Below are 26251 nucleotides of genomic sequence, written 5' to 3'. Positions count from 1 at the left end.
TGTAAAGTATAATACAAACAATAATGCCAGTCTCTTCTGTTCCCTCATAATTACTCTTCTCTTAATCCTAGACAGATCTTTAAGAAATAATCCTCTAGTGGTGAAGACATTTTTATGTGACAGTCAGTGAGTCCTTTGGTTTCACTTCAGTTTCTTATGTTAAATTTAACTAAAATTAAATATCTAAAAACTGTAAATGGCTGCAATTACATGATCCCAAGTTTTTAAATGTGATTTTGTTTATTAACCATTTCAGCTATCTATATGAAAGAAAAATATTCAGTTAATATTCTTACTTAAGAGTGATGGGCCGAGTGCAGTGGCTCACGCCTGTAATCCCAGCACTATGGGAGGCCAAGGTGGGAGGCTCACTTGAGGCCAGAAGTTGGAGACCAACCTGGGCAACATAAGGAGACCCTGCCTCCTAAAATTAAGAAAAAAAAAAAAAAAAAAAAAGAAGGATGGGCTTGGGGTAATGTGAAACATGTTGATCTCTTCATGTTTAGGACTGTTTAAATTCCTTATAGTAAGCAGAGAGCTCCTGGAATATATGATATGATCAGAACATGAAGCAGTAATTTAAAACTGATTTTAGGCTCTGTGTGACCCAACATTGTTGAAGGGCTGCCAAAAAGCAAGTTCTGTCTCAGACTTTATTAACAGGACAATAAGTCTGAGGATGTAAACAATAATGTTGTGCTCCAATTTCACTGATGACATGGAATGTTGTGTTCAGTTCTAGGTTCCACATTTCAAGGTTGTCGACACATCTGAAGTATGTTCACAGATGACCAAGCAGGATCATGTAGGATCTAGAAATGGTGTCAGGGTGGGGCAGTCACAGGAAGTGGAGATGTTTAACCCCCAGCCAGAGAGAAGAAACTTCAAATATTTGAAGGGCCACTATGTCAAAAGGCATCATACCTATTGAGAGTTGCTGCAGTGGTCAGAACAGAGCTAATGGGCAGAATTTGCAGGTAGACAAAATTTGATTCAGTTTGGCTCAGCACTGTGCAAAAAGGAAAGGAGCTATTTTTGATAGTGAGTTTCCATCGCAGGAGGTGTTCAAGCAGAAGCTGTCAGAAAGCAAAAATGCCCTGCCTAGTAGGGAGGAGAGAGAAGAGTCATGTATTGGACATAAGGATGAATTAGTTAATATCCAAGCATCTTTCCAAATCTGATTCCATCCCTCCTTAATTTCAAGGCCTTTGCCCTTCTGCTTGCCCCACCCTTCTGCCCCCTCCCTCTGACTCTACACCGTGCTCCTTTTCCTGGTTCATGCCTACTCGTTTTTTTGTGTGTGTGATGGAAAAATGCATATAACAACATTTACCGTTTCAACCATTTCTTTTTTATGGGCTGGGATCTTGCTCTGTCACCAAGGCTGAAGTGCAGTGGTGTGATTATGGCTCACTACAGCCTCAAACTCCTGGGCTCAAGTGATCCTCCTGCCTCAGCCTCGTAAGTATCTGGGACTACAGGCATGCACCACCATTCCCGGCTAATGTTTATTTTTTTGTAGAGAAAGGGTCTCGCTATGTTGCCCAGGCTGGTCCCAAACTGCTGGGCTCAAACAATCCTCCTGCCTTGGCCTCCCAAAGTGCTGGAATTATAGGTCTGAGCCACCCCACCCAGCCCCATCTTGACCAGTTTTAAGTGTGTAATTCAAAGGTGTTAAGTACATTCACAATGTTATGCATCCACCACCACTTTGAATTCCCAGAACCTTCTCACCGTTCCAAACTGAAACTCTGTACTCAACAAACAACAACGCCCCATTCTTAGCCCCTGGTAACCACCATTCTACTTTCTGTCTCTATGAATTTACCTGCTCTTGGGACCTCACATGAGCAGGATCACGCAGTATTTGTCCCTCTATGACTGGCTTATTTTATTTAGCATAATGTTTTCTAGGTTCGCGCGTTTTATAGCAGGTGTCAGAATTTCTTTCCTTGTTAAGGCTGACTAATATTCCATTGTACGTGCTACATGTTATATATCCATTTGCATTTTGTATATAATGCTACATTTTGTATATCCATTTGCGTCTTGTATATGCTACATTTTGTATGTGCTTTGATGAACATTTGGGTCATTTCCACCCTTTGGCTGTTGTGAGCAATGCTGCTATAAACACTAACATACAAGTCCTACTCATTTGTAAGGATTCCTGTTGAATATCATTATTTCGGTTATTATCATAACCAAAAGCCATTCCTGGTTTCCTTATTTGGGGTTGGGTACCTACCTGTTGTGTTCTTGTGATGTCTTGTGTATACACCGTCTTATTTGTTAGGTTATCCTGCAATTGCTGGTTTGTAAGTTCTGCTTGCCATCTTCCCCACTAGACTATGGGCTTCTTGAGAGTAGAGGTCACTTCATGTGACTCGGAATCCTACTAGCTCACCTAATGCTTAGAACACAGGCGGCAGCCAATATTATAGCAGAAAGGGTTTTACTGTCCAGGCCTGCAACACCTTCTAGTAATACAGCCGGACCTCTGATGTCAGAGGATAAGAATCCCACAGGACAGGCATGGTGGCTCACACCTGTAATCCCAGCACTTTGGGAGATTATGGCAGAGTTCAAGACCAGCCTGGGCAACATAGACACCCCATCTGTACAAATTTTTTTTTTAAATTAGCCAGATGTGGTGGAGCATGCCTGTGTTCCCAGCCTCCTACTTGGGAGGCTGAGGTGGGAGGATTGCTGGAGCCTGGGAGGTTGAGACTGCAGTCTCACACTAAAAAATGTTGAGAACAACATAGCATTATGTAAAAAAAAAGAGGTTCCAAGGAAGGATATTTTTAAAAGGCAAAAGATTGAAAGAAAATTATATCCAATGGAAAGTCATATCTAATGTAGAGTTTAAGAACTGGTAAATATGTGGGCAAATATAAAAGCATTTTCAAAAGTCATCTTTTATTTCTTTAAAAGATAACTGGCTGTTTAAAACAATAATTATACGTTCTGAGATTTATAACATACAAAGGCAAAATGTATGGCATGAGAGCACAAAACACAGACAGGGAGAAGTGGAAGTAATCTGCTTTCAGGTCTTGAATTACACGTTAAGTAGTGTGATGTTATTGAAGGTAGACTGTGAAAACTTCAAATGTATATTGTAAGCCCTAGAACAGCCACTAAAAGAAAGGAAATGGTATAGCTATTAAGCCAATTGTAGAGTTAGAATTAAAAATACTTCGATATAAGCTTTCCATTTATAAATTAAAAAAAGAAAAATATGTGATCTAGAAAAGGAACAGATGAGACAACCTTTAGTTTGTCACAACTGGTTTTCACAATGCCAAGACATTAAACTGATATGTCCATAATTACATTAAATGTAAATAGTAAAAAGGCTGGGCGCGGTGGCTCACACCTGTAAACCCAGCACTTTGGGAGGCTGAGGCAGGTGGATTGCTTGAGTCCAGGAATTCGAGACCAGCCTGGACAACCTGGTGAAACCACATCTCTACTAAAAATATGAAAATTAGCTGGTGTGGTGGTGCATGTCTGTAATCTCAGCTACTCGGGAGGCTGTGGCAGGAGAATTGCTTGAACCTGGGAGGCAGAGGTTGCAGTGAGTCAAGATCGCACCACTGTGCTCCAGCCTGACAGAGCAAGACTGTCTCAAAAAAAAAAAAAAAAAAAAAAGTAAATAGTAAAAGCACTCCAGTTAAAAGGTAGAGATTCAATAGTTCTTGTAAAAAAAGTAACCTACTGTACACAGCATATAAGAAATACACTTTAAACACACGAATAGGTTAAAAATAAAGAATGAAAAAAGATACACTATGTAAGCTCAATAGTCCTGAGAAAACTGAAGGGGTGATGTTGTGACCGCCCAATGGGCTCACCTTGCCGGCTGCCTAGACAGAGCCCATTTATCAAGACAAGGAATTGCGGTGAAGAAAGCGTAATTTATGCAGAGCCGGCTGTGTGGGAGACTGGAGTTTTATTATTATTCAAGTCAGTCTTCCTGAAAACTCAGGGATCAGAGTTTTTAAGGATAATTTGGTGGGTAGGGCCAGTGGGTTGGGAGCGCTGATTGGTTGGCCTGGGGATGAAATCACAGGGCTGGTGGTCGGGAGTGCTGATTGGTTGGCTTGGGGATGAAATCACAGGGCTGGTGGTCAGGAGTGCTGATTGGTTGGCTTGGGGATGAAATCACAGGGCTGGTGGTCGGGAGTGCTGATTGGTTGGCCTGGGGATGAAATCACAGGGCTGGTGGTCGGGAGTGCTGATTGGTTGGCTTGGAGATGAAATCACAGGGAGTCAAAGCTATCCTCTTGCACTGAGTCAGTTCCCGGATGGGGGCCACAGGACTGGTTGGCAGGTCCAGGCTGGGGACACCCCGTTGTCAGAAATGCAAAAACCTGAAAAGACATCTCAACAGACCAATCTTAGGTTCACAATGGTGATGTTATCTTCAAGAGTAACTGGGGAACTTGCTATCTTATGACCTCCGGAATAACGTCTGGTAATATTGAGAATTCCAGCCCCTCTCATCTTTACTTCGTGGCTGGTGGCCTTTTATTTGTTTTGTGAGGACAGTTTCCCTTTTGGGAAGGGCTATTATTTAAACTCTAAACTAAGTTCCTTCCCAAGGCTAGTTCGGCCTATACCCAGGAATGGGCAAGGCCAGTTTAGAGGTTAGAAGCAAGATGGAGTTGGTTAGGTCTGATCTCTTTCACTGTCATAATTTCCTTGGTTATAATTTTACAAAGGCAGTTTCAATGTTAGTATCAGGAAAAAATAGAATTTAGGAAAAGTAACATTGAAATAAGAGACGGTGCTCAGACACTGGACCAAATTGAGGAATAGCTAAAAGAGGGACAGGGCAGAAACACCTTTCCATCAGGCCTATCAGTGTGCCTGTCAGTTTACCATTGCCATGGCAACACCCAGACCTTACCACCCCTTTCCATGACAATGACTCAGCAAGCGGAAAGTTACAGCTCTTTTTCTAAACATGTCTGCATAATCTGCCCCATCATTTCCATATAATTAAAAATAAATATAAATATGACTACGAAACTGCCTCTAAACTACTACTCTGGACACAATGACTATGGGGTATCCCTCCTTCCCTCCCTGCCTCCCTACCCTGCTCTGCAAAGAGCAGGCCCCTTTGCTGCTACCATGCACTGCCACTTGAATAAAAGTTGCTGTCTGATACCGCCAGCTCACCATTAAGTTTTTTCCTGGACAAAGCCAAAAACCTTCCCTGACTAAGCCTCAGTTTTGGGGCTCACCTGCCCTGCACCATCATCAGAAATGAAGATAAATGTAATGATAAAAGGAACAAAGAGGCTGGGCACTGTGGCTCATGCCTGTAATCCCAGCACTTTGGGAGGCTGAGGCAGGTGGATCACCTGAGGTCAGGAGTTCGAGACCAGCCTGACCAACATGGAGAAACCCCATCTCTATTAAAAATACAAAATTAGCCAGGTGTGGTGGAGCATGCCTGTAATCCCTGCTACTCGGGAGGCTGAGGCAGGAGAATTGCTTGAACCCGGGAGGCAGAGGTTGCAGTGAGCCGAGATCGTGCCATTGCATTCCAGCCTGGGCAACAAGAGTGAAACTCTGTCTCAAAAAAAAAAAAAAAAAAAGAGGAACAAAGAGATACAGCAATCCTGATTGTGTATGCGCCTAATTACACAGCTTCAAATGCATGAAGCAAAAGCTGGCAAAATAAAAAGGAGAATTAGACAAATCCAGATTTATAGTTGGAAATTTCAACAGTTCTCTCAGTAATAGATAGAACAGACAGACAGAAAATCAGTAAGACCTGAACAACACTATCAACAAGTTTGACCTAATTGAGATTTATAGAAAACAACATTCAATAATAGCAGCATTCACTTTTATCCCGAATATATATCCTATTATAGGGCACATGGAATTTTTACTAGAATAGATCCTGTGCTGGGCCATGAAGCAAATTTCAGTACACTTCATTAAAATTATACAGACAATGTTTTCAGTCTGTAGTGGAATTAATTTGAAAATCGATAATTAAAAGATATCTTTAAAATTCCTACTTGGGGCCTGGCGCAGTGGCTTACGCCTGTAATCCCAGCACTTTGGGAGGCTGAGGTGGGTGGATCACGAGGTCAGGAGATCGAGACCATCCTGGCTAACATGGTGAAACCCCGACTCTACTAAAAATACAAAATACAAAAAAAAAAAAAAAAGAGCCGGGTGTGGTGGCGGCCACCTGTAGTCTCAGCTGCTCGGGAGGCTGAGGCAGGAGAATGGCATGAACCCGGGAGGCGGAGCTTGCGGTGAGCCGAGATCATGCCACTGCACTCCAGCCTGGGAGACAGAGCAAGGCTCTTGTCTCAAAAAAAAAAAAAAGAAAAAATTCCTACTTGGAAAGAAAACACATATTGATAAATAAGCCATGAATAGAAATCACAAGAGAAATTAGAATTTTTTAACTGATTGAAAATGAGAACACACTATAGGAAAGTTTGCAGGGTGCAGCCTAGGCAGCACTGAGAAGGAAAAAATTCATCTAAGCTTCTGCCTCAAGAAGCCAGGAAAAGTGAAAGCGCATTAAGAATAGAAAGAGAAAATAAAATAACAGTGGAGATCATTGAAATAGAAAACGGATAAGTAATCCAAAACAAAAAACAATGAAAAGAAAACGCTGTTTCTTTGAGAGCAATAAAATATATAAGCCACTAGCTACACTGAAATAAAAAGAAAGAAAATACAAAAATTACCTCTATTGGGAATGAAAAAAGCTGATATTGTTACAGATTCTATGGCATTTAAAGTATAAAAAGTAAAGATTATTAACAATTTTATGTCAATCCGTTTGACACTTGGATGCAATGCACACATTTGTTGAAAGAGACTAATAACTAAAATTGAAACATGACAAAATAGAAAATACGAACAGCAATGTGTGATAGTGATTACAAGGGTGTAAACATTTGTTAAAAGGCATGGACTCATGCTCTTAAAATAGGTACATTTTATTGTATACACATTTTACTTCAATAAAACTGATTTAAAAGATGTAGGTGGCAATAGAAATTTAAGTGGAGAGTATGTACATATGTGCGTATGTGTTCGGAGACATGACATGTTTGTTTATATGCTAAGGGAAATGACCTAGCAGAAAGGAAAAAACTTGGTATTACATGTGAGATAGAGAATTGCTAACTGTCTTTGACGAGGTAGAGGGAATAGGGTTGGCCTCAGACAGGAGCATCTAAGAGAGGAGTCAGAACATATGTTCACACATTCTGGCAGGTTGTACATATAGCAGAGGAAGAAGAAACTTGTGGAGTTTCTCTTCTGCTTTCTTTTATTTACTCTGAATTAGAAAGCAGGATGGGGGAGGGGGTGAGGAGTGGGGGGAAGTGGTGCCACTGTCATCTGGTGAGGTGAGTGTGAAGGGACTAGGAGAAGGTAGCATAATTGCTGGGTAGCACTAAGAGCTCTCTTGAGGTTGGTACCCATGTATTTCAAATTAGACCACGCAGCGTAGTTTGTGTTTTTCTTTAGTCCTACTTGGCTCCACAGATGCAAGTGTGGAGTAGGTGAAGAGTTGGATTTAATCAGGCTTAGGATTTTGCCAACAAGCAAAGCAGGAGCAGAAGAGAGTTGAGGGTGTGTGTAGCCAAAAGGGTGAAGTGCAGTTCAAAGACAGGAGGAGCAGTGGCCGGCTGCCTCAGGCAAAGGTAGAGTACCGTTGATGCCAGACAAAGACCTCCAAAACCCGAGGGGGTTGTAGGAGATGCGGGTTCTTGATTTCATGCAAGAGAGAATCCAGGAGCAGAAGCAAGGTGCAAAGCAAAAGTAACATCTGTTGAGAGTATTGCTCCATAGACAGAGGAGGGCAACCTCAAAGGAGACGCCTGGGTCTTGGATTGGCAGTTTCATTGATTACATTTAATATATGCAGTTAGGAGAGGGATTATTTATTCATAAGTATTTTGGGGAAGGAGGTGGGTATTTCCAGGAACCCAAGACAGCCTCTTTTGTCACCATGTAGGACTTTTTCTGGTGGTTCCCATGGCCAATATAAACTGTCATGGGTGACAGGGTATGTGTTTACTATGGAAATGCATAACAGTGAGCAAATAATGTCCTTCAAGATCTGCATTCATCCAGACTTTGGTGGCCATCTGGGATCCTGCTGGTTTGAAGTGGTCTCCAGGCCTTTGCTCCCTTTATAGAGTGGTTTTCACAGTCACAGCATGTCCTCAGGCCACACGGGCAGTCACACAATTATATAGCACAAATCCCTATGAGGTTCCTATCAATACAGGCATTGGGGTGCTGGGTGGAGTGAGCTGGAGAAGTGGGAGATGGTGGTGGAGAGCAGGAGGTTTGGCGTTGAGGTTATGGAGCAGTTGCTCTTATTGGCAATAAAAAGATCTAGAGAATCAAAATGAGAGTGAATTGTTGAGCAGTGGGGAGGACAGAAGGACACAGTAATGGGAGGATCATCTATGCAGGTTTTGAATCACCAAGAATTCAAAAGAAGAGGAGTTGATTTAAAAGAAACGGTTGGAGAGAGACAGCAACAGTGAACCAAGAGCTACAGTTGAAGGAGGGAGGGGTGGCAGGGGATTAGTGGCTGACTACAAGGAGGAGTGACAGATACCCTTGTCTGCTGACATGCGATTCAGATCCGGGGGGTAGGGGAATGGCCCCTCTGGAGCAAGGTGGCTCAAGGAGCACAGGGATGTGGAATTAAAAGACTCAAAGCCTCTCAAGAGACTTTGAAAGAAAAGAAAACTCCAGGGCATTCTCACAGTGAAAAAAGATGAAAAAAATATAACAAATAAAATGCATGATACTTGATTGGGGAAAAACAGAAACAAAGGGCATTATTGGGACAATTGGGGAAAATTTAATATTGGCTGTATTTCAGATAATATACTTTGAATCAATGTTCAATTTTCTGAATGTGCACTGAAAAGGAATGTCCTTAGTCTTAGGTAATACATATTTTAGTGTTTAGGGTTCAAGTGTCATGAGATCTGCACTTTGAAAAGACAGCTCTTGCCCCCAAATTCTGTCTCTATTACATCTCTCTCTGTCTGTCCACACAGCTATATGGAACAAATGTGGCAAAATGTTAACAAATGCCAAATATATAGATGAAGGGTATATAAGTTTCTATTAAGCTATTTTGACAACTTTTCTATAGGTTTGGAAGTTTTTAAATACAAACTTGTGGAGATTTTTACATTTTACATCCTTCATAGAGTCAAGCATTTGACACTTTCCTTTACAATTTCTATTATGTGTGGAAATATTTGAAATAGCCTATATGTTCAAAATTAGGCTAATGGTTGAAGTAGAGCAAGCTCAGAGGCAGCCTGGACTACTGCCAGTGGATTCCTAGTGCCTTGTATATTTCCTGGCACATGGTAGGTGCTCATTAAATTGTCCTTCTTTTTGCTTTGCTTTTGCTGAGATTTAACTTTATATATCCAGAAATTACATACAATAAACTGTACAAATATTAAGGGTACAGCTTTGATAATAGTTTGAATATTTGTCCCTGCCCAAATCTCATATTGAATTGTGATCCCCAGTGTTGGAGGTGGGCCTGGTGGGAGGTGTTTTGGTCATGGGGGCAGATCCCTCATGGCTCAGTGCTGCCCTCGAGATAGTGAGTCCACATGAGAGCTGGTTGTTGAAGTGTGTGGCACCTCCCCTGGTCCCTCTGTTCTCTCTCTTGCTACCACTTCACCTTCCACCGTGAGTAAAAGCTCCTTGAGGCCTCCCCAAAAGCTGAGCAGATCCCAGTATGGACAGATGCATTCTTCGTGCTGGATATTTATCCTGGGGCATAATTGTTGCATCAGAGGGTACAAATATACTTTTAGCTTTGGTAGATACTACAAAAGTTTTGTCAAATGATTGTTCAACTTACATTCCACCTAAGAATATCTGAGTATTTCAGTTACTCTGAATCCTGACACTTGGTATTGTCAGTCCTTTTCATTTTAGCCCTTCTGGCAGGGCTGTAGTGCTATTTCACTTGGTTTTAACATTAAATAGATGAAAATGGCATGCCTATAAAATGGAGTATTATAGAGCTATAAGCAAATGCGTTTTCAAAGATTTAATATTCTGCGAATATGCTTGTGATACGTAAAGATGAAATCACATACAAACTCTGTATATAGTACTTTTATTTTTATTTTAATGTATAAATATTAATAAAGAGGACTAGTGGAAATTCACCAAGATATTAAGAGCTGATTTTCGTAGTGGGATTCATTTTTTTCCCCTCATACTTTTCTGTAATCATGAGATTACAGTCCTACAATGGAAAAATATCAATTTTAAAAAACAAAAAAATTATAAGGCATATTTTTAAGAATAGTCTTTGCCTGAGAAAGTGAACCTTCAATGTTCGAAGATTAAATGGGACTTCTCTGGGCCTGTTTTATCATCTGTAAAATGGGCCTACGTCATGACCACAGAACAGTGCTTGTCACTAAGTAAACAGTCAATAAATGACAGCCTTAAAATACAGAATATTCCCAGGACTGCAAAGGAGGCTGTGCACTCAGGGGAGTCAGGGGTCAGAGCAAGAGTGAAGGTAACTTTCAGAGAGGAGATCGAGGGCATATGGCAAGTTTCCAATGGAGCCTGACCTCTAGAGGCCAGTGAAGCATTTCTGGAATGGGGGATGGTGTGTGACAGAAAGTGGGACTAGAAAAGGGGATGTCCTGGGCCCATAGAGAGACTCCAGTGAGGACGCTGAGGGGTGACGTGGCTGTCTGCGGTTCCTTGTGGTCTCAGAGCAGATGATGATGGTGAGGTTGTGAGAGAGTGCCTGGGGCTTGCCCTCCACTTCTGACAATGAAACTGGAAGAGAAACAGGTTACTCAGAGTGCACGAGTTCCCTTAGAACTCGGAAATATAGCTGAAATATAACTTTATCTGGGTCTGGTGACTTGAACCAAGGTAGCTGGGCACGTGCTTCCTGTCTTCGTCACCTCAGTTGGTTTCCAGTTCCACAATAACTGTCCTTATCCCCAGCTTTAGAGTGTGCTCCCTTCTAGGGCATCTGCTCCAAGCCATAGGTGTTCAGATTTAATGTGGTTGGTATGAGGCTCAGGCATTGATATTGAAAAGTAAAAAATTGTAACTCTCTAAGTGATTCTAATGTACAGCCACACTTGAGAACCATGGGGTGTATCCCTGCTGTTTTTTGTGTGACCATAACAAATATGTAGTTTTTATTATTTTTCTGTCAACTCTAGCTCATCCCAGGCCTTTCCAACATTATTCTCAGAAGTGTTTGGCACTTATTATATTCATCCTTGATTTATATACACAAACTCCCATTTTCTGTTCATGTCTTTTAAAATTATGAGATTGGAGAGCTGACTTGTAGCCACAATGGTCTCTTTAGATACCTCTTTTCCTTTCATCAGAATAATTTGTGACTAGACAGCAGATAGTTATTTTTCAGAGATCTGAATACACAGAAGCATCTTCATATTTTCTCTCATCTTTTTGTAAGCTTATTTCATAAGGTTTGGAGTAGATGTTGATGCCTAACACTCTCTTCTATGTATATCATGCTTTGAACTGGAAGAAGGACAAAGCTCCAATGAACAGATTACTTCTCAAGAAGTACAGAGCATCGGGCTCCACAATGAGCAAAGTCAGCAGCTCCTCCGATGTATAGATTCAATGGTATTCCTATCAAACTACCAATGACATTCTTTCCAGAACCAGAAAAAAAACTTTTAAAACCCATATGGAACCAAAAAAAGAGCCTCAGTAGCCAAGGCAATCCTAAGCAAAAAGAACAATGCTGGAGACATCAGAGGCATCATGCCACCTGACTTTAAACTATAGTACAGGGCTACAGTAACCAAAACAGCATGGCACTGGTACAAAAACAGGCACATAGACCAATGGAATGGAATAGAGAGCCCAGAAATGAGGCCACACTCTATGGCCATCTGATCTCCAACAAACCTGACAAAAACAAGCAGTGGGGAAAGGACTCCCTATTCAATAAATGGTGCTGGCATAGGCAGAAAACTGAAGCTGGATCCCTTCCTTACACCACAAAAAATCAACTCAAGACAGAATAAAGACTTAAATATGAAACCCCAAACTATAAAAACCCTGGAAGGCAACCTTGGCAATGCCATCCTGGACATAGGAATAGGCAAAGATTTCATAAGGAAGACACCAAAATCAATCACAACAAAAGCAAAAATTGACAAATGGGATTTAATCAAACTTAACAGCCTCTGCACAGGAAAAAAAACTATCAACAGAGTAAAGAGAGAAGCTACAGAATGAGAGAAAAATTTTGTAAACTATGCATCTGACAAAGGTCTCGTATCTAGCATCTATCAGGAACTTAAACAAATTTACAAGAATAAAATAAATAACCCCATTAAAAAATGGGTAAAACATACGAACACTTTTCAAAAGAGAACACACATGTGGCCAAGAAGCGTATAAAAAAAGCTCATCACTGATCATTAGAGAAATGCAAATCAAAACCACAATGAGATACCATTTCACAACAGTCAGAATGGCTATTATTAAAAGTCAAAAATTGGCTGGGTGCAGTGGCTCTTGCCTGTAATCCCAGCACTTTGGGAGGCTAAGGCTGGTGGATTGCTTGAGCATAGGAGTTTTGAGACCAGCCTGGGCAACATGGAGAAACTTCATCCCTACAAATATAAAAAATCAGCCAGGCACAAGCCTGTAGCCCCAGCTACTCACGAGGCTAAGGTGGGAGGATCGCTTGAGTCCAGGAGGCAGAGGTTGCAGTGAGCCAAGCTCACACCACTGCACTCCAGCCTGGGCCAGAGTGAGACCCTGTCTCAAAAATAATAAAAGGTAACTAAATAAAAGTCAAAAAATAACACATTCTGGAGAGGTTGTGTAGAAGGGAACACTTATACACTGTTGGTGGGAGTGTAAATTAGTTGAACCATTGTGGAAAAGTGTGGCGTTTCCTCAAACACCTAAAAACAGAAATACTGTTCGACCTAGCAATCCCATTACTGGGTATATATGCAAAGGAATATAAATCGTTCTATCCTAAAGATACATGCATGCATGTGTTCACTGCATCACTCTTCCCAACAGAAAAGACATGGAATCAACCTAAATGCCCATCGGTGGTAGACTGGATAAAGAAAATGTGGTACACAGGCAGCATGGAATACTATGCAGCCATGAAAAAAGAATGAGATCATGTCCTTTGCAGGGACAGGGATGGAGCTGGAGATAATTATCCTTAGGAACCTAATGCAGGAACAGAAAACCAAATACTGCATATTCTTATTTATAAGTAGGAGCTAAATGATAAGAACACATGGACACATAGAGGGGAACAACGGACCCTGGGGCCTACCAGAGGGTAGAAGGTGGGAGGGAGAGCATCAGGAAAAGTAACTAATGGGTACTAGACTTAATACCTGGGTGATGAAATAATCTGTATAACAAACCCCTGTGACACGAGTTTACCTATATAACAAACCTGCACATATATGCCTGAACTTAAAAGCTAAAAAAGAATCAGCAGCTCTGCAAGGGCAGGTTTCTTCCTTTCTCCTCTGCAGCTTCAATGTGCTGGCTTTGCCCTCAGGTTAGCTCCCTTCTGGGTCCAAATGTGCCTATAGCAGTTTCAGTCATCACATTCAGGCAAAATAATGTCCACAGGCAAAAAGAGTCTCTGGCAAGGTCTCCTTGGGAGTGAAGGAACTTTCCCCAGAAACACCCTCAGCAGAGTTCCCTCATGTCTCCTTTGCCAGGATGGAGTCCCACAGCCACTTCTAAAGCAATTACACCAAAGGTAACAGAGCTGGGATAACGTCCTACTTCCCTAAGCCACAAGGTGAGGAAAGCAAAGTTACTCCTCAATATCACAACAAGGAAGAAGCAGGGATGCTGGAGAAGCAACCACCAGTGTCTGCTTAGTCTCATCATTACTAACATTTGAGTGCACACCTATGTTCGCTGCAGGCTCCTAACATTTCCCCTAGAATCATTCTTTCCCACTGGGCCAAAATGAATCCCAGAGCAGCAGTTTTGTTACTTCTGGTAACCTAATGGGATGGCATTATCAGCAAGTCAAGAGTTAATTGGACTCTTAGCAAACAAGACACCCAGCAAGGTCTTTTATAGTCCAACTACTGCATCACTACCATGTCTTGTCTCCGTGTTTCCCTGCTGCAGATTCAGAACAGAAATCCATAGCCTTAATCTGATGAAGAAAACTACAATATAACCTGACAATCATATTTTTGTCTTTTTTCATCATTATTCACATACTCCTCATTTACTTTCCCTCTCAGGCCTAAGTTCCTTTTGTGTATTCTTGATACATAGTGGTTTCCCACCTTTATTAGACCTATTTCTTTTGAACAGTGTATTTTTGTACCCTAGTAACAAATAGCATCTCAGATTTTGACAGTCATGTTTATGTCTTTATGTTAACATGTCTAAGCTCTATGTATGACCTGGTCCTCGCAAATACACATCTGAAGCTGTGTCATTACTGGGTTCCCTATTTTCCTTCTATTCCAGAGCTTATTTTTGAGATGTCCCCACTCATCTTCCTTTTAAATGAACAGCATCATCCACATTTTCTCTGGCCTTTTCATAAGCTACTTTCATAAAGTTTAGAGTATATGTTGATGCCCAGCACTTTATTTCCAACATAAGGCCTTCTGACAGGTTTGCTAGCTTGCATGAGTTCTCAGGCAAAGCAGTGCTCTAAATATTTATTTCAAAATAATCCTTACAACCCTCTAAACTATGTGTTAATTTTTATATATGAAAAAATCGAAGCTCAGATATTAAGTAACTTCTTCAAAATCACCCAGAACAAAGCCAGGCTTGACTCCAAAGCCCAGCTATTCTTGTGGTTTTCTGAACTCTGAGGACTGAAGAACAGTATGTCAAAATGTAGATGTGTTAAAATTATCAGACTTAAAAAAAATGCTCCTGAGAAACACTGGGGGAGTGGCACCCTAATGGAACCCAGGTGAGTGATGCCCAGGGAAAACCATGTGGTAAGGAAGAAGGACATAAGGGGAACCAGGCTCCAGCATGCAGGGAAGAAGAAAAACTATCTCGTCTGGCAGACAACTGAGAACTGGCCAACTCCCAGATGTCTTCCTGTATGTTCCTACAAGAATTCTGAGGGTCCCTCTCTGCTACAGCTTGTCCCGGTTCCCCTCCAGGTTCTGCTGCCTCCTTGTATTATTTAACTACAGCAAAGTTTCTCCCACTTCATTGTAAGACTTCCCTTACATCAAATAAGCTTCAAGAACATGTATAGAAAATAAAAGATACCAAATAATGTTTGAATGTATAATTACTACATTCTAAAACCAGCCAGACTCTTGGCCTAAGACTTCTAACAACAAACCACTTCCAGAACCATTTTAGAAAATGTGTTTACCCAACTCCTTTTTTATTGGTTGACTCACATGAAAGAGACGGGCATTTCCTTTCCCCAAATGGGAATTTACTATGCCTACTCCATATTTCTTGAAAGCTGTCATTTTGAAAAAGAGGAACATGAAAAATATTAAAAGACAAACATCTGACATCACTGTCGAAGACTACAAAATAATGTAGTAAGTGAAATTGGTTTTCACATTTTAGTACTGGTTTAAACTCTGATATTTAAGTACTTGGTGTTTCTCATTTAGTTCTATCCATGATCTCTTTCAGAAGTCAACCACCTCCTGTGTAAAAGCCTATAGAAGCCGCTGCCTTCTGAAGAAAACACACCAACGGGCAGGGGTCAGGGTAAGCCAGGAGTCACACCCAACCACCACTGCTCACACCCAAGAACCCCACCCTACCCTGGCCACAAAAACTGTGCCTAGACTCCAACACAGCCTGCAGCTGTGTTTCAATTATAGCTGTTTGTAATTATAGGTCATGTGCCTTCTCCCCCACCCCAATCACTCCATTTGGCTAACAAGTGACCATATCATAACACAAAAATGGAAAAAAAACTGGAATGCTCACAAAAGTTACAAATAAAAACAGTATGAAGGCATATTAAATTTTGGCTGATACTTCTCTTTGATTTTGCTAAACTATAGCAAAGGCTGGCCCAATGTTGATTTTTACTGAAGAGTATCATAAACTGAAGAAAGAAAAAAAGACAAAAACAGTAGTGAAATAAAGAATAGGCAAATACACAGAATTATGAACAGAAGTCATTTTAAAGAAGAGAAATATTCTACAACAGATGAAGAAAGTTTTAATTTCTTTTCACATTAAACATTGTTTACCACAATCAGCTAACAGAAATTACTGTAACATTGGTCACGATGACTTCATAAAACTAAAGATAAATGTTATGAGGAAACTTCATTTAATGTGAATGGTAATGTTAGATCCTGTATTTTTTCATGGTAAAATACAACTTATCTTGAAGAGAAAGCAAATAGTTCAGATCAGGGAGACATGCTGAGGTTTTAATAAAGAAAAGCTTGGCCTTGTCCAGAACACTTAACAAAGTTCAGGACAATTTAGGTAAAGGAGATGAGTGAGACACCAGCGTTAGGCAGGGACATAGGCTCTTCATTCAGGCTTTATGTACATTACTGGATCTATGCAGCTCTCACCTTTAGATAAGTGAGCTATATTTTTGGCAGAGGGATCCTCAAAAGTAGCCTTGGATATGAGGAATCGTATTTTAACCACCAGGCAGTCCAAGGAATTATTTTTAAAGGGACAGCTGAGTATTTTCATGTATATACTATTAAGGCATCTAAATTTTTGGTGTTTTCAGTATATAATTTTACTGCTACTTTTTATTCTTTTTTTTCATATTGTACAACTATGATATTAGGTATTAAGCGACGTAATTCTTTCTCTACTAGTGAACCAGTTTATCTCACTTAGCAAACTCTAAACTGAGGGAAATATATAATCTGAGAACACACAGAAAAACACTGAAAAACCAATAAAGAATCATTTTTAACCATCATAAAAACTCAATCTTAATTAACTGATAGTCTTTAACTTAAAAAAAGAGTAATTAGAATGAAAATAGGTATTAAAAATAATTACCAGAGTTTAACAAAAGAATAGAGCCATAAATTGTTTAATTGCCCAATTAAGCAACTACCAGATTCTTTAGTCAACACTAACAGAATTCACATTTCAGCTAGTCAACAAAGCATATAAATATTTAACATCTCTTGAATATAACATTTTAGTGATAACAGAGACTACATAATTCTATCCATTGTTGTGACTGTATACAAATTAACCAGGTTAAATATCAAAGATACATTGGGAATACTCCCCAAACCAACAACAGAATATTAATTAAATGAATTTTAAAAGCTTAAGAAATAAAAGTAGAAAACATGAATGAGACAGTGCTTAAACAATTATTGACCTAATCAAGACCTTTAAAATTACCACCAAAATGCACTATCATTTTTTTTTAAATTTAGTTTACAGGAAGAATCTGTAAGTACAGGTTGCAGAAAGAAAATGTTTAGTGCTATTTACATTCATTTTAAAACTCTGCTCTATACAAATTTAATTCTGATCAGTATGAACAGTATTTTTGTAGATCTACTGCATATAAAGCCTTTTCATCAAAGCGTTAACAATGAATAAAATAACCTGATTACATTTAAACAATGCTGACCATTTGAAACCATTTACATTTAATGTTTGTAAGGGCTGTTGACACGTAGTAAGTATAGAATGTAATGTCAGCCTGCAACTTCATTTTTATAAAGGCTAAACTTATTTATATGGAATATTGTTCTATATACTACACGCCAATCTATATTTTAAGTCCTATAGTTAGGTATTTTATAAGTCTTTTATTAAATATATTCTACACATATTTGTAATTTCATCCAGGAAGAATTTCTTCCCAGTGAAAAAATATAAAATCTTTCATATTTTTACAGGTTTAGATGAAAGTAGCTCATGCTTTAGTGCTGTGCAAATTGTTTTAAGCATATCAATCTTTAAATTATTGGTATGAAATAAAAGAAAAAGTGGCATTCTTAATTGTGTATGCCATAAAAACCAGCTTTTGACTTTAATACAATTGCAAGCACTAATATCAAACACAAACTATATAAAGAAACAAAATTAGTACTATGGAGTTTTTTTTTTAATTTTAAGAATTCATGTGAACTCTCTAAGGAGTAAGCATGACACTGGATGTGATTACAAATTAATGATAATTATGGAAAATTTCAATTCGCTGATACTCAAATACATAAAATTGATCAATGAGGTTTTCTAACATTTCTGCACAATAATGAAAGCCGATGAGTGACTGGAACTACCCTCCCACATTAAGGCTAGGAGACGCACTCTCACCCCTTCTTGTGCTGTCTAAACAAACACTCAGTTACTGTAGGACTCAAGAGTGCATGTCTTAAAGGAAAAAAAATTAGTTTCATCAGCCCTCTACTGAGTGCTTTAAACAGGCACATTTTGTTTTTTCATTTGTTGCAGTGAAAATAGTCACACTCAGTTTAGTATTCTGTGCCAGTGCAGCCACCACGGCTGACTTTGGTAGAATTCACCCAACATTTTAGTTTCTTTTCCATTTTTTCCTCTCAAGTTGGCCCAGTAATTGACTTCATTAATTGCTGAGTGTCTTCCAGTGTGGAATTGTATATGTAAGTATTTCTAGATACCATAAACTGTTATAAATTCTGCTGATGAGGAAAATAATGCCAATCTTTTTAGTGAAAATTGTATTTGGAATACTTGATTTATTAGTTCTGACGATGCAAGTTTTGTGGCAGCAAAATGGTTTCTGCTACGAAAGATAACTTGTTAACTTTTCCCCTGGAGATTGACTGCATTCAAAAACCAGTATGTTTTAAAACGGCTCAACAAAAAATACAAGAAATAAAAAATCAGAGTGAAAAATGTTCTTAGTTCTTTTTACTTTCATGAGAAAAGATGACAGTGTTCATGTGGTAATTCAGTTCCATGGGTTTACAGGCAGACTGTTCTGAACGGTTTCTGAAGCAATGTCAGGTCTTTTCTGTCCCAGCAGCATGAAAGACAAAGACTATATCACATCACACTAGGCAGACAGTGTTTACAGGATTACACAACAATTACTCTCTCCAGTCTTCTCACGATTCCTCTGACCTAGGGAAAATGAAGAAGAGCCTCGTTTATAAAAATTCTACAACTGGAGAGGAAAATGGGCTAGGCAATCAAGTGTAGGAAGAAGTAGTTTTGAGTTTTTAAAAATGTTTGCATTTTTCAAAATTAAGAAGCTGTAATAAATGTTCTTTTAATTTTAGCATGCTTCAAAAATGTCTGGTTATTTGCCTGACAATCTCTATTCATAAACTATGCAAACTTCCTTTCCCTCAGCATGTCCAAGAAAAACCCAGCATTTTTGAATGCCTGTCTTTGTGCCTCAACTGAGATACTTTTCCAGTGCATGGCTTACCTTGAGAGTTTGGCTCTGGCAATGTCTCTCTGGCCACCAAATGCATCACTGTTGTTTTGCCAAAAGGAAGTTTTAATGCTATGTGAAAAGCAAAAGATGATTAGTTACACATATATCGACCTATTAAAATCACTATCCAGATTTAAAACCATTTTAAAAATTGATTGCTTTTCTATGACTTCTTTAACAGATTGAACTTAACTCAGAGTACCTTCACAAAATTAGGTTAATATTATCAGAAATAACATTTTAAATTAAAAAAATTTTTTTGCAGTTATATAGCCATTTGCTTGACACATTTATCCATATTATTTAAGAAATGATATAAAAAAATATGTAATTGGCTAATATCAGAGGCTACCTTTAGAGGAGAAAGGATTAAACTTTTTTAAAAGAATACTCTTTTCTATATTAGGTAAAAGTTTAGATTAAGAGATATTCATTTCTAAACCTAATTACTTGCCAATTGCCTAATAAAATTACTGCACTGAACAGGCTACTATGATGTAGAAATGCAAGAAATAAACTTGATTTTAAACATTTATTCTCATCCTATATTCATCCATTAGAAAAGAATTTTCTTAAAAAGATTAGGTTAAAATAATCACTTTCTTGGCATTATCAATAATCACTGTTTCCTAATCAAGTCTTTATAACATTCTTTCACTCATAAATTTAATAAATTTTATCATGAAATATTTCAGACATAGAACACACACCCATGTCCACTAAGGCAAATACAAACACTGAGTTTCATGGTAAACCCCTTTGTTACTCTGTGTATAAAATTAGAAACAGCTGGTATATTTAGTGTCTAGAACTGTTTCTATAGTTGTCATGTTTTAGTTCTGACACCTCAAACTACCCTCTCTTCAAAAACTACAAACTGAAGTAAGGCCTAAGATCATGACTTAGCAATAATGATCCTCCAGCTACCTGCTTTTTAAAACTTGCTCTATAGGATGATGGTTAACATGCAGATTTTAAAAAGAATCCTAATTATCTTCAACACTAGTACTATTTCATATATTCAAGGTGAGTTCCCATCTTATTTAAAGTTGGCCAGCCATTATTTGGTCTACACTTTTAACCTATGATGTTCAAATGAAGCACGATGGCCCACAAATACATAATGTAAAAAGGGAGGCTTTTAGAGTAACTTCCTAGGCCTGACTTGAATCAAAATGTAAGTAAGACTTTATGTTATTAAAATTTTCACTAAATAGTTGGGAAAGCCTGATCAACAATTTCAAACCTTGAACTGAACTTAAAATGCACACATACCAAGCTGTATATCATTCTCATACCTGTCTTCTTGACTCTAATAAGACAGACCTGGATTAAAAATTTTCATCTCTGCTACTTCCAACCGTGTAACTCTCAGCAAGTTACTTACCCTCTAAGCTTCTGTTTCCTCAACTAAACTGGAGATACTAATTCCATTACCTGCCCTTTGTAGCTGTGTCCACTAAATCAAACAATCCAAGCAAAATTGGATTTTTTGGCCATGAAAAAATCCAACCCAGAGCTTGGCACAAAGAAAGCATTCAGTATATACTACCATCATCATTTTGAGATAGCAAGGAAAATGAATCTGAGAAAAAAGGTAGGTGAACTGAGATATAAATGTAAAAAAAGTCAGGCCTGGAAAGCTCCTGAGAGGCCTTACCATTTGAAGTTACAAATGTAATGTGTGGGATGGGAGCTATTATTTTTCTTCTCCATCTGAATTTTAACTAGAAATAGTAGGTATTGATGTTAATAACATTTAAAAATGTGAAAGAAGAGGAATACCAGAATCTAAAATGCGTTTTCTTCCTTTCACTATGGATGCTTCTGCTTTCTCCTATGACACAGTACAATATCCAGAATAGAGGTTTTCAACCTTTAGCATACATAAAAATCACCTAGGAATTCAATTCGGTAGTAAAATTAGGAGATGGGGGTTGGGGAGAGAGGGCATGCAGAAATCTGCATTTTAAAATAAGTATCCTAGATGAGTCTCATGCCCACCATTTCAGAGCCACATTTTTGGAAATGCTAATCTGGGCCATACTGAATGCCAAAGCTTTAGCTGATCATCTTCTTCACCCTCCGATTAACAAGGCTGCTGTCACGTCTTTCCTTTAATGAAATGAAAGTCTGTATGACTATAAAGGTTCTGTTTCAAAAAGGGGGATTCAGGGCTATGTTTTAAGACATCTGATAACCAAACATTTCAACCTGAAACTTAACTGAAGGAGAAAATTTCAAGAATGGCAAAGAATGCCCAGGCTTCCTACTTTAACTGTCCGCACAATGGCTGAATTCCACCCATGGCTGTATACCCACTACTTCGTGGTCATCCACTGCTTGACCACCACCTATAAAAAGATCTCACTAACTTTCCCTGGCAGTCTATTCTTTCTTTAGGTAGTTCAGTGTGTTCACATATTCTTTCCTATACTGAATAGAAAACTGTCTTTGATTTTCAGTTATTGATCCTAAGTCTAATTCACAGGACTATACAGAGCAAGTTCTAGGGCCACACAAAGCCTTCTTCCACACAGGCCACTCAAATATTTAAAGATGGTTGCATTTCCCTGTGTGCTATGTTCTTTATTATTCACATTGAAGAACACAGGGAGGATAAAGAGAAAAACTGAGACCCAAAAGGCAAATAGTTGAATGTTGTTATCCAAACTTGCTCAAACATCCAGCTACAATTATTAACGCGGAGGTCCAGGCCATGCTTCTATGCTAGAGATAGTTTATTGTTTTTGAAAAGAAGGGCAGCAACACAGAATTACAATAATAATTATATAAGTCAATCTGTTAATTATTCTAAAACAGATTTCAAAGAAATACTGGTAAAAAATTATACTTTATTGGGAATGAATCAATAGTTTTGATTTTAACACAAATTCTATGAGCTTTAATATGAAGTTCAAACTCTGAGGTCACAACAGAAAAGATAATTAAGGAATGGAGTTGGTGGGAAATTGCTTACATAGATCAATACTCAAAAGGGAAATGGAGCATTTCAAGGTTCACTCATATAATCAATAGATCAAATTCAACCAACATTTACCAATTTTTAATTCACATAAGATCTTGTATGAGCCATGGAGAATTTTAAAAAGACTAGAACATGGTCCCATCCTTAATGAATGTACAATACAGCCAGGGAGCTAACAGTCAATTCTTACATGAAGAGCATTAAGAGTTGGTCCATCTATTTATACAAAAGCTATAAAAAAAAAAGCCACAAATCAAAAAAGCTCCATTTTAAAGTGCCAGATATCTCTTAGCAGATAGCAGCATTTTTTAGACCAGTTATAACACTACTAGTGAAACTCAGTGTGAGATTATAGCCTGAAATGTTTCACTCACTTGACATTGTCATAAAATCATTTGCATTCATCTACTTTAGCCCTTATTGCCCAGGATTTTTACCAGTGCATTTTATCTGTTTGTTCCATGTAATACTAGAGCAACCTGAAGGGAGAGCTTCTGTCTTATTCAATCCTGTATTCCCAAGTGCTTAGCACTGTGTTGGCACATAAGAATTTAATAAATACATGCTGAATGAATGAATGCAAATATTCTACCTTTAAGGAAAAATAGATTAAATGTTAGGTTTAGAGGAAAAAGTCAGACTAAATTTAGTGAAATATATATTTAGACAGATCATTTCATTTGCCTATAAATTTCCAATTATCTGAATATATTTGAAATACCTATTTTCAAAACTAAACAAATCCTGTTGATGGTAGAAAATATACCCCATAAGGGGGCAATATTGAGCTACATTTCTCCAATCATATATAAAGAACAATAATAGCTAACAATTAAGGTGTTTACTATGTGCCAAGCACCATTTATGCATGTAAGCACTTTGAATATATAAAGTAATTTACCCTTCTTAACCTATGAGGTAGGCACTATTGTAATTCCATTTTACCGATGAGGAAACTGGAACACAGGTTGGTTAAGTCACTTGCCCAAGGTTTACACAGCCAGTAAGTAGTGCAGCTAATACATAACTTAAATAGTCTAGTTCCAAAATCTGTTCTTTCAACTATTACGCTAAAATGCTGCTCTAATGTCAGCCACTTACTTTATTCTCACATGATTAGCAACTGTATCAGGTAGAAACATCTGAAAACATCCCTTCATATATTTGAAAACTATTATAAATTTTTCCTAGTTTGTGTGTCCAGTCTTAAGTTTAAAATACTACATCTGAATTATATTTGGAAATATAATAATGTTACATTTAAAAAATAGTAGGTATAGAATCCTATCTATACTGGGATAGAGTTTATTTCACAAGGTAGTAAATACTTACTACAGTACTAAAATTAAATTTAACAGAATATACAATGTGAAGGAGTAGGCATACCAGAAATAGGCAGAATTCATAGTTTGAATTTATCATTTTTTTTAGTAAATTCAAAGACATTAGCATTTAAAACAAGTGAATCATGCTACCATGAGACAGACATTAAATCCCATTACAAAGGTGGCTGTTACCTCCTAATGTGACATTTCCATGTAGAAATCGTCCTTGATAAATAAGTCGTAGAATATTTGGACTGCTGACCTGCTCTTCTTCCCAGTCTGAAAAGAATCCAGTGAACTGGTTAGGTATATTCCAACACATAATTAAGGTACTACTATATTGTTTCAAAAATTCAGATCCAAACCAGTTAGAGTACAAAGAAGGCCCTTGGAGCTTCCTACTACCATTAGAAACAGTCACTATTCCTACATTTACCACAACCTTGGTTATTGCTTATTCTTCTGAAGTAGCAAGAGCTGCAAAAAGACTCGTTTTGCTTCTTAAAGAATACTAAAATGTACCAAATTGCAGTCCCCAAGTTTAAAGTTAATACAAATGAGTTGGGAAAGACCTACTGAGTAAAAAGAAGTATCATTTTAAAATTAGTTTCAATTACCAGTAATTAACACATAGTATTATAATGCTCCAATATTTGTACCTATTAAAATGTAGATTTAAGGCCAGACAACAGCAGGCTTAACAAAGATCTAAAAAACAGTTAATATATTGATATTGAGAATAACAAAAAAACTGTGTTTACTTTTGGATAATGTTGATATATTATCTTATTGTCTATTTGAAGTCAGTTAGTAAACATTAGAGAAGATACAACTTTAGTTCACACCTCGCCCAAAATGAATACTTGGAAGAAACCGAAAAAATAATATATATTAGGAGGTACTGTACAAATATGAAAGCTAGAAAAGTGTACACACAAAGAAAATAAGACAAACTGGTAGGTAGAATGCGTAACAGAATATTTAACTTCAGCCTACAATTTATATTATTGTAAAAGATGGAAACCACTCCATTAAAATAAAGGTTTAAGGACACTAGTGTTATGGTAGGGTAAAGGGTTAGTAATTTTCATGAGCTTGTAGATGTAACAATTTAAGCTTTGAGTTTAGTAATGATCTGAGAATTCCTTTGTCTTTTTTGTCAACAATTCTAATGTGTTTGTTTCCTATAGAAAGAGATAATGGTCAACACAAAAAAACAGTTTAAAGTATTCTGAAAAGAGTGACAGAAGATAAAGGAAGTAATTAGAGACTTTTCTTTTGCCCTTTTTTTGACTATTCAAAATGATGAATATGAATTTGATAAAACCACTGCCTCTAGGTAACTTAGGCACAGCAGAAATGAGCAGAGGAGAAATGAATCCGTCATTTCCTGCCCCCGCCCCATGCCTTTAGTCTCTTCCCTCTTCTCTCTCCTGTAAGGCTTTGTTGCCTTCTGATCCCATTGCTCCCAAGTCCCTCCTATTCTAGAAGAAAGATCAAATAAGTCTCTAACTCTATAGTATGAATTGCTTTGAATTCATCAATTCCAAAATTATTGTTTAATAGAATATTTCTGGTCAAGATGGAAGTGCTCCATAGATACAAAGGTAAATGATAGTAATTGTTTAATTCACAGGAAACAAAGACTAATATTCTAAAAATACTTGAGTTTTTTTTTTTTGAGATGCAGAAACCTGAAGCCCCATGTTTCATTATCTTATACAGAGTGTCATGATTTCCACATACTTCACTGGTGTAATATGCTATCTCCCTTCCCCTCTCCGGGGATCTAAAATTTAGAGAAATCTTAGAATATAGCTTAAATGAAGAATTTCAGGTGTTATTAACATATCTTAAGTATAATAGATTTTTTTGAACCTTTGACCCAATAACAGCTATGTGTCTGACTATTCCACCTGTTAATAATATTTCCACTAAATAGCATAAGGGTATGCTAAGGAAAACTAATTCCTTCAACAAGCATGTTGCACGAAGTATTTTCTGCTATTGATTTAATATTTGCCACACATTGGTTATTAGCATCAATAAGTATTTAATTTGCTGATCTTTAGTACGTTATGTGATACAATATAGACTTAGATTTTTAATTTAAATATTTTATGTAAAATAAAAATTAAAGTATTTCTCTTTATTCCTTGCAGTGTCTAAAACTGCTGAGTAGATTTGGCAACCTGAGGAAATACTGGGAATCACAATCTTTTTTTTGAAAATAAGGGAACATCCACTGATACAATCAATTTTCAGTACTGGTAGATGGTTTGTTCATTTGGGATACTATTTATGGCAAAGACTTATACTTGAATTTAAACTAATTTTAATATCTAAGTAAGTAATTATGAAAGTAAAAGTATTTCTTTTACCTTAAGTTATAATACTGCCCAAATAAATTTCCGAGTGATTACCCTTTTTCTGCCTTGTGTTATCTTTTCTATAATATCCATATATCAAAAGCTATTA

The 26251-nt window shown here is 37.8% G+C and overlaps 1 protein-coding gene across 1 annotated transcript in view; it reads right to left on the bottom strand.

Moving 5' to 3' along the window:
• Positions 1 to 17085: 17085 nt before the first annotated feature.
• The window catches only part of UBL3 (ubiquitin like 3), an 85599-nt gene continuing 76433 nt past the window's right edge, over positions 17086 to 26251 (bottom strand). Inside the window, exons 3-5 of the mRNA XM_032150554.2 lie at positions 23966 to 24052; positions 19451 to 19528; positions 17086 to 19140 (exon numbers count right to left, since the gene is read on the bottom strand). Coding sequence (XP_032006445.1) covers positions 19088 to 19140; positions 19451 to 19528; positions 23966 to 24052 — 218 coding nt within the window. The 3' untranslated portion in view covers positions 17086 to 19087. The remainder of the gene's footprint in view (positions 19141 to 19450; positions 19529 to 23965; positions 24053 to 26251) is intronic.

This window comes from Hylobates moloch, unplaced genomic scaffold (genome assembly GCF_009828535.3).
Source record: "Hylobates moloch isolate HMO894 unplaced genomic scaffold, HMol_V3 SCAFFOLD_4, whole genome shotgun sequence".
In the NCBI taxonomy this organism is placed as follows: domain Eukaryota; kingdom Metazoa; phylum Chordata; class Mammalia; order Primates; family Hylobatidae; genus Hylobates; species Hylobates moloch.
The sequence above is the reverse complement of the archived record's forward strand: the minus strand, read 5'-3'. Positions and strand labels throughout refer to the sequence as shown.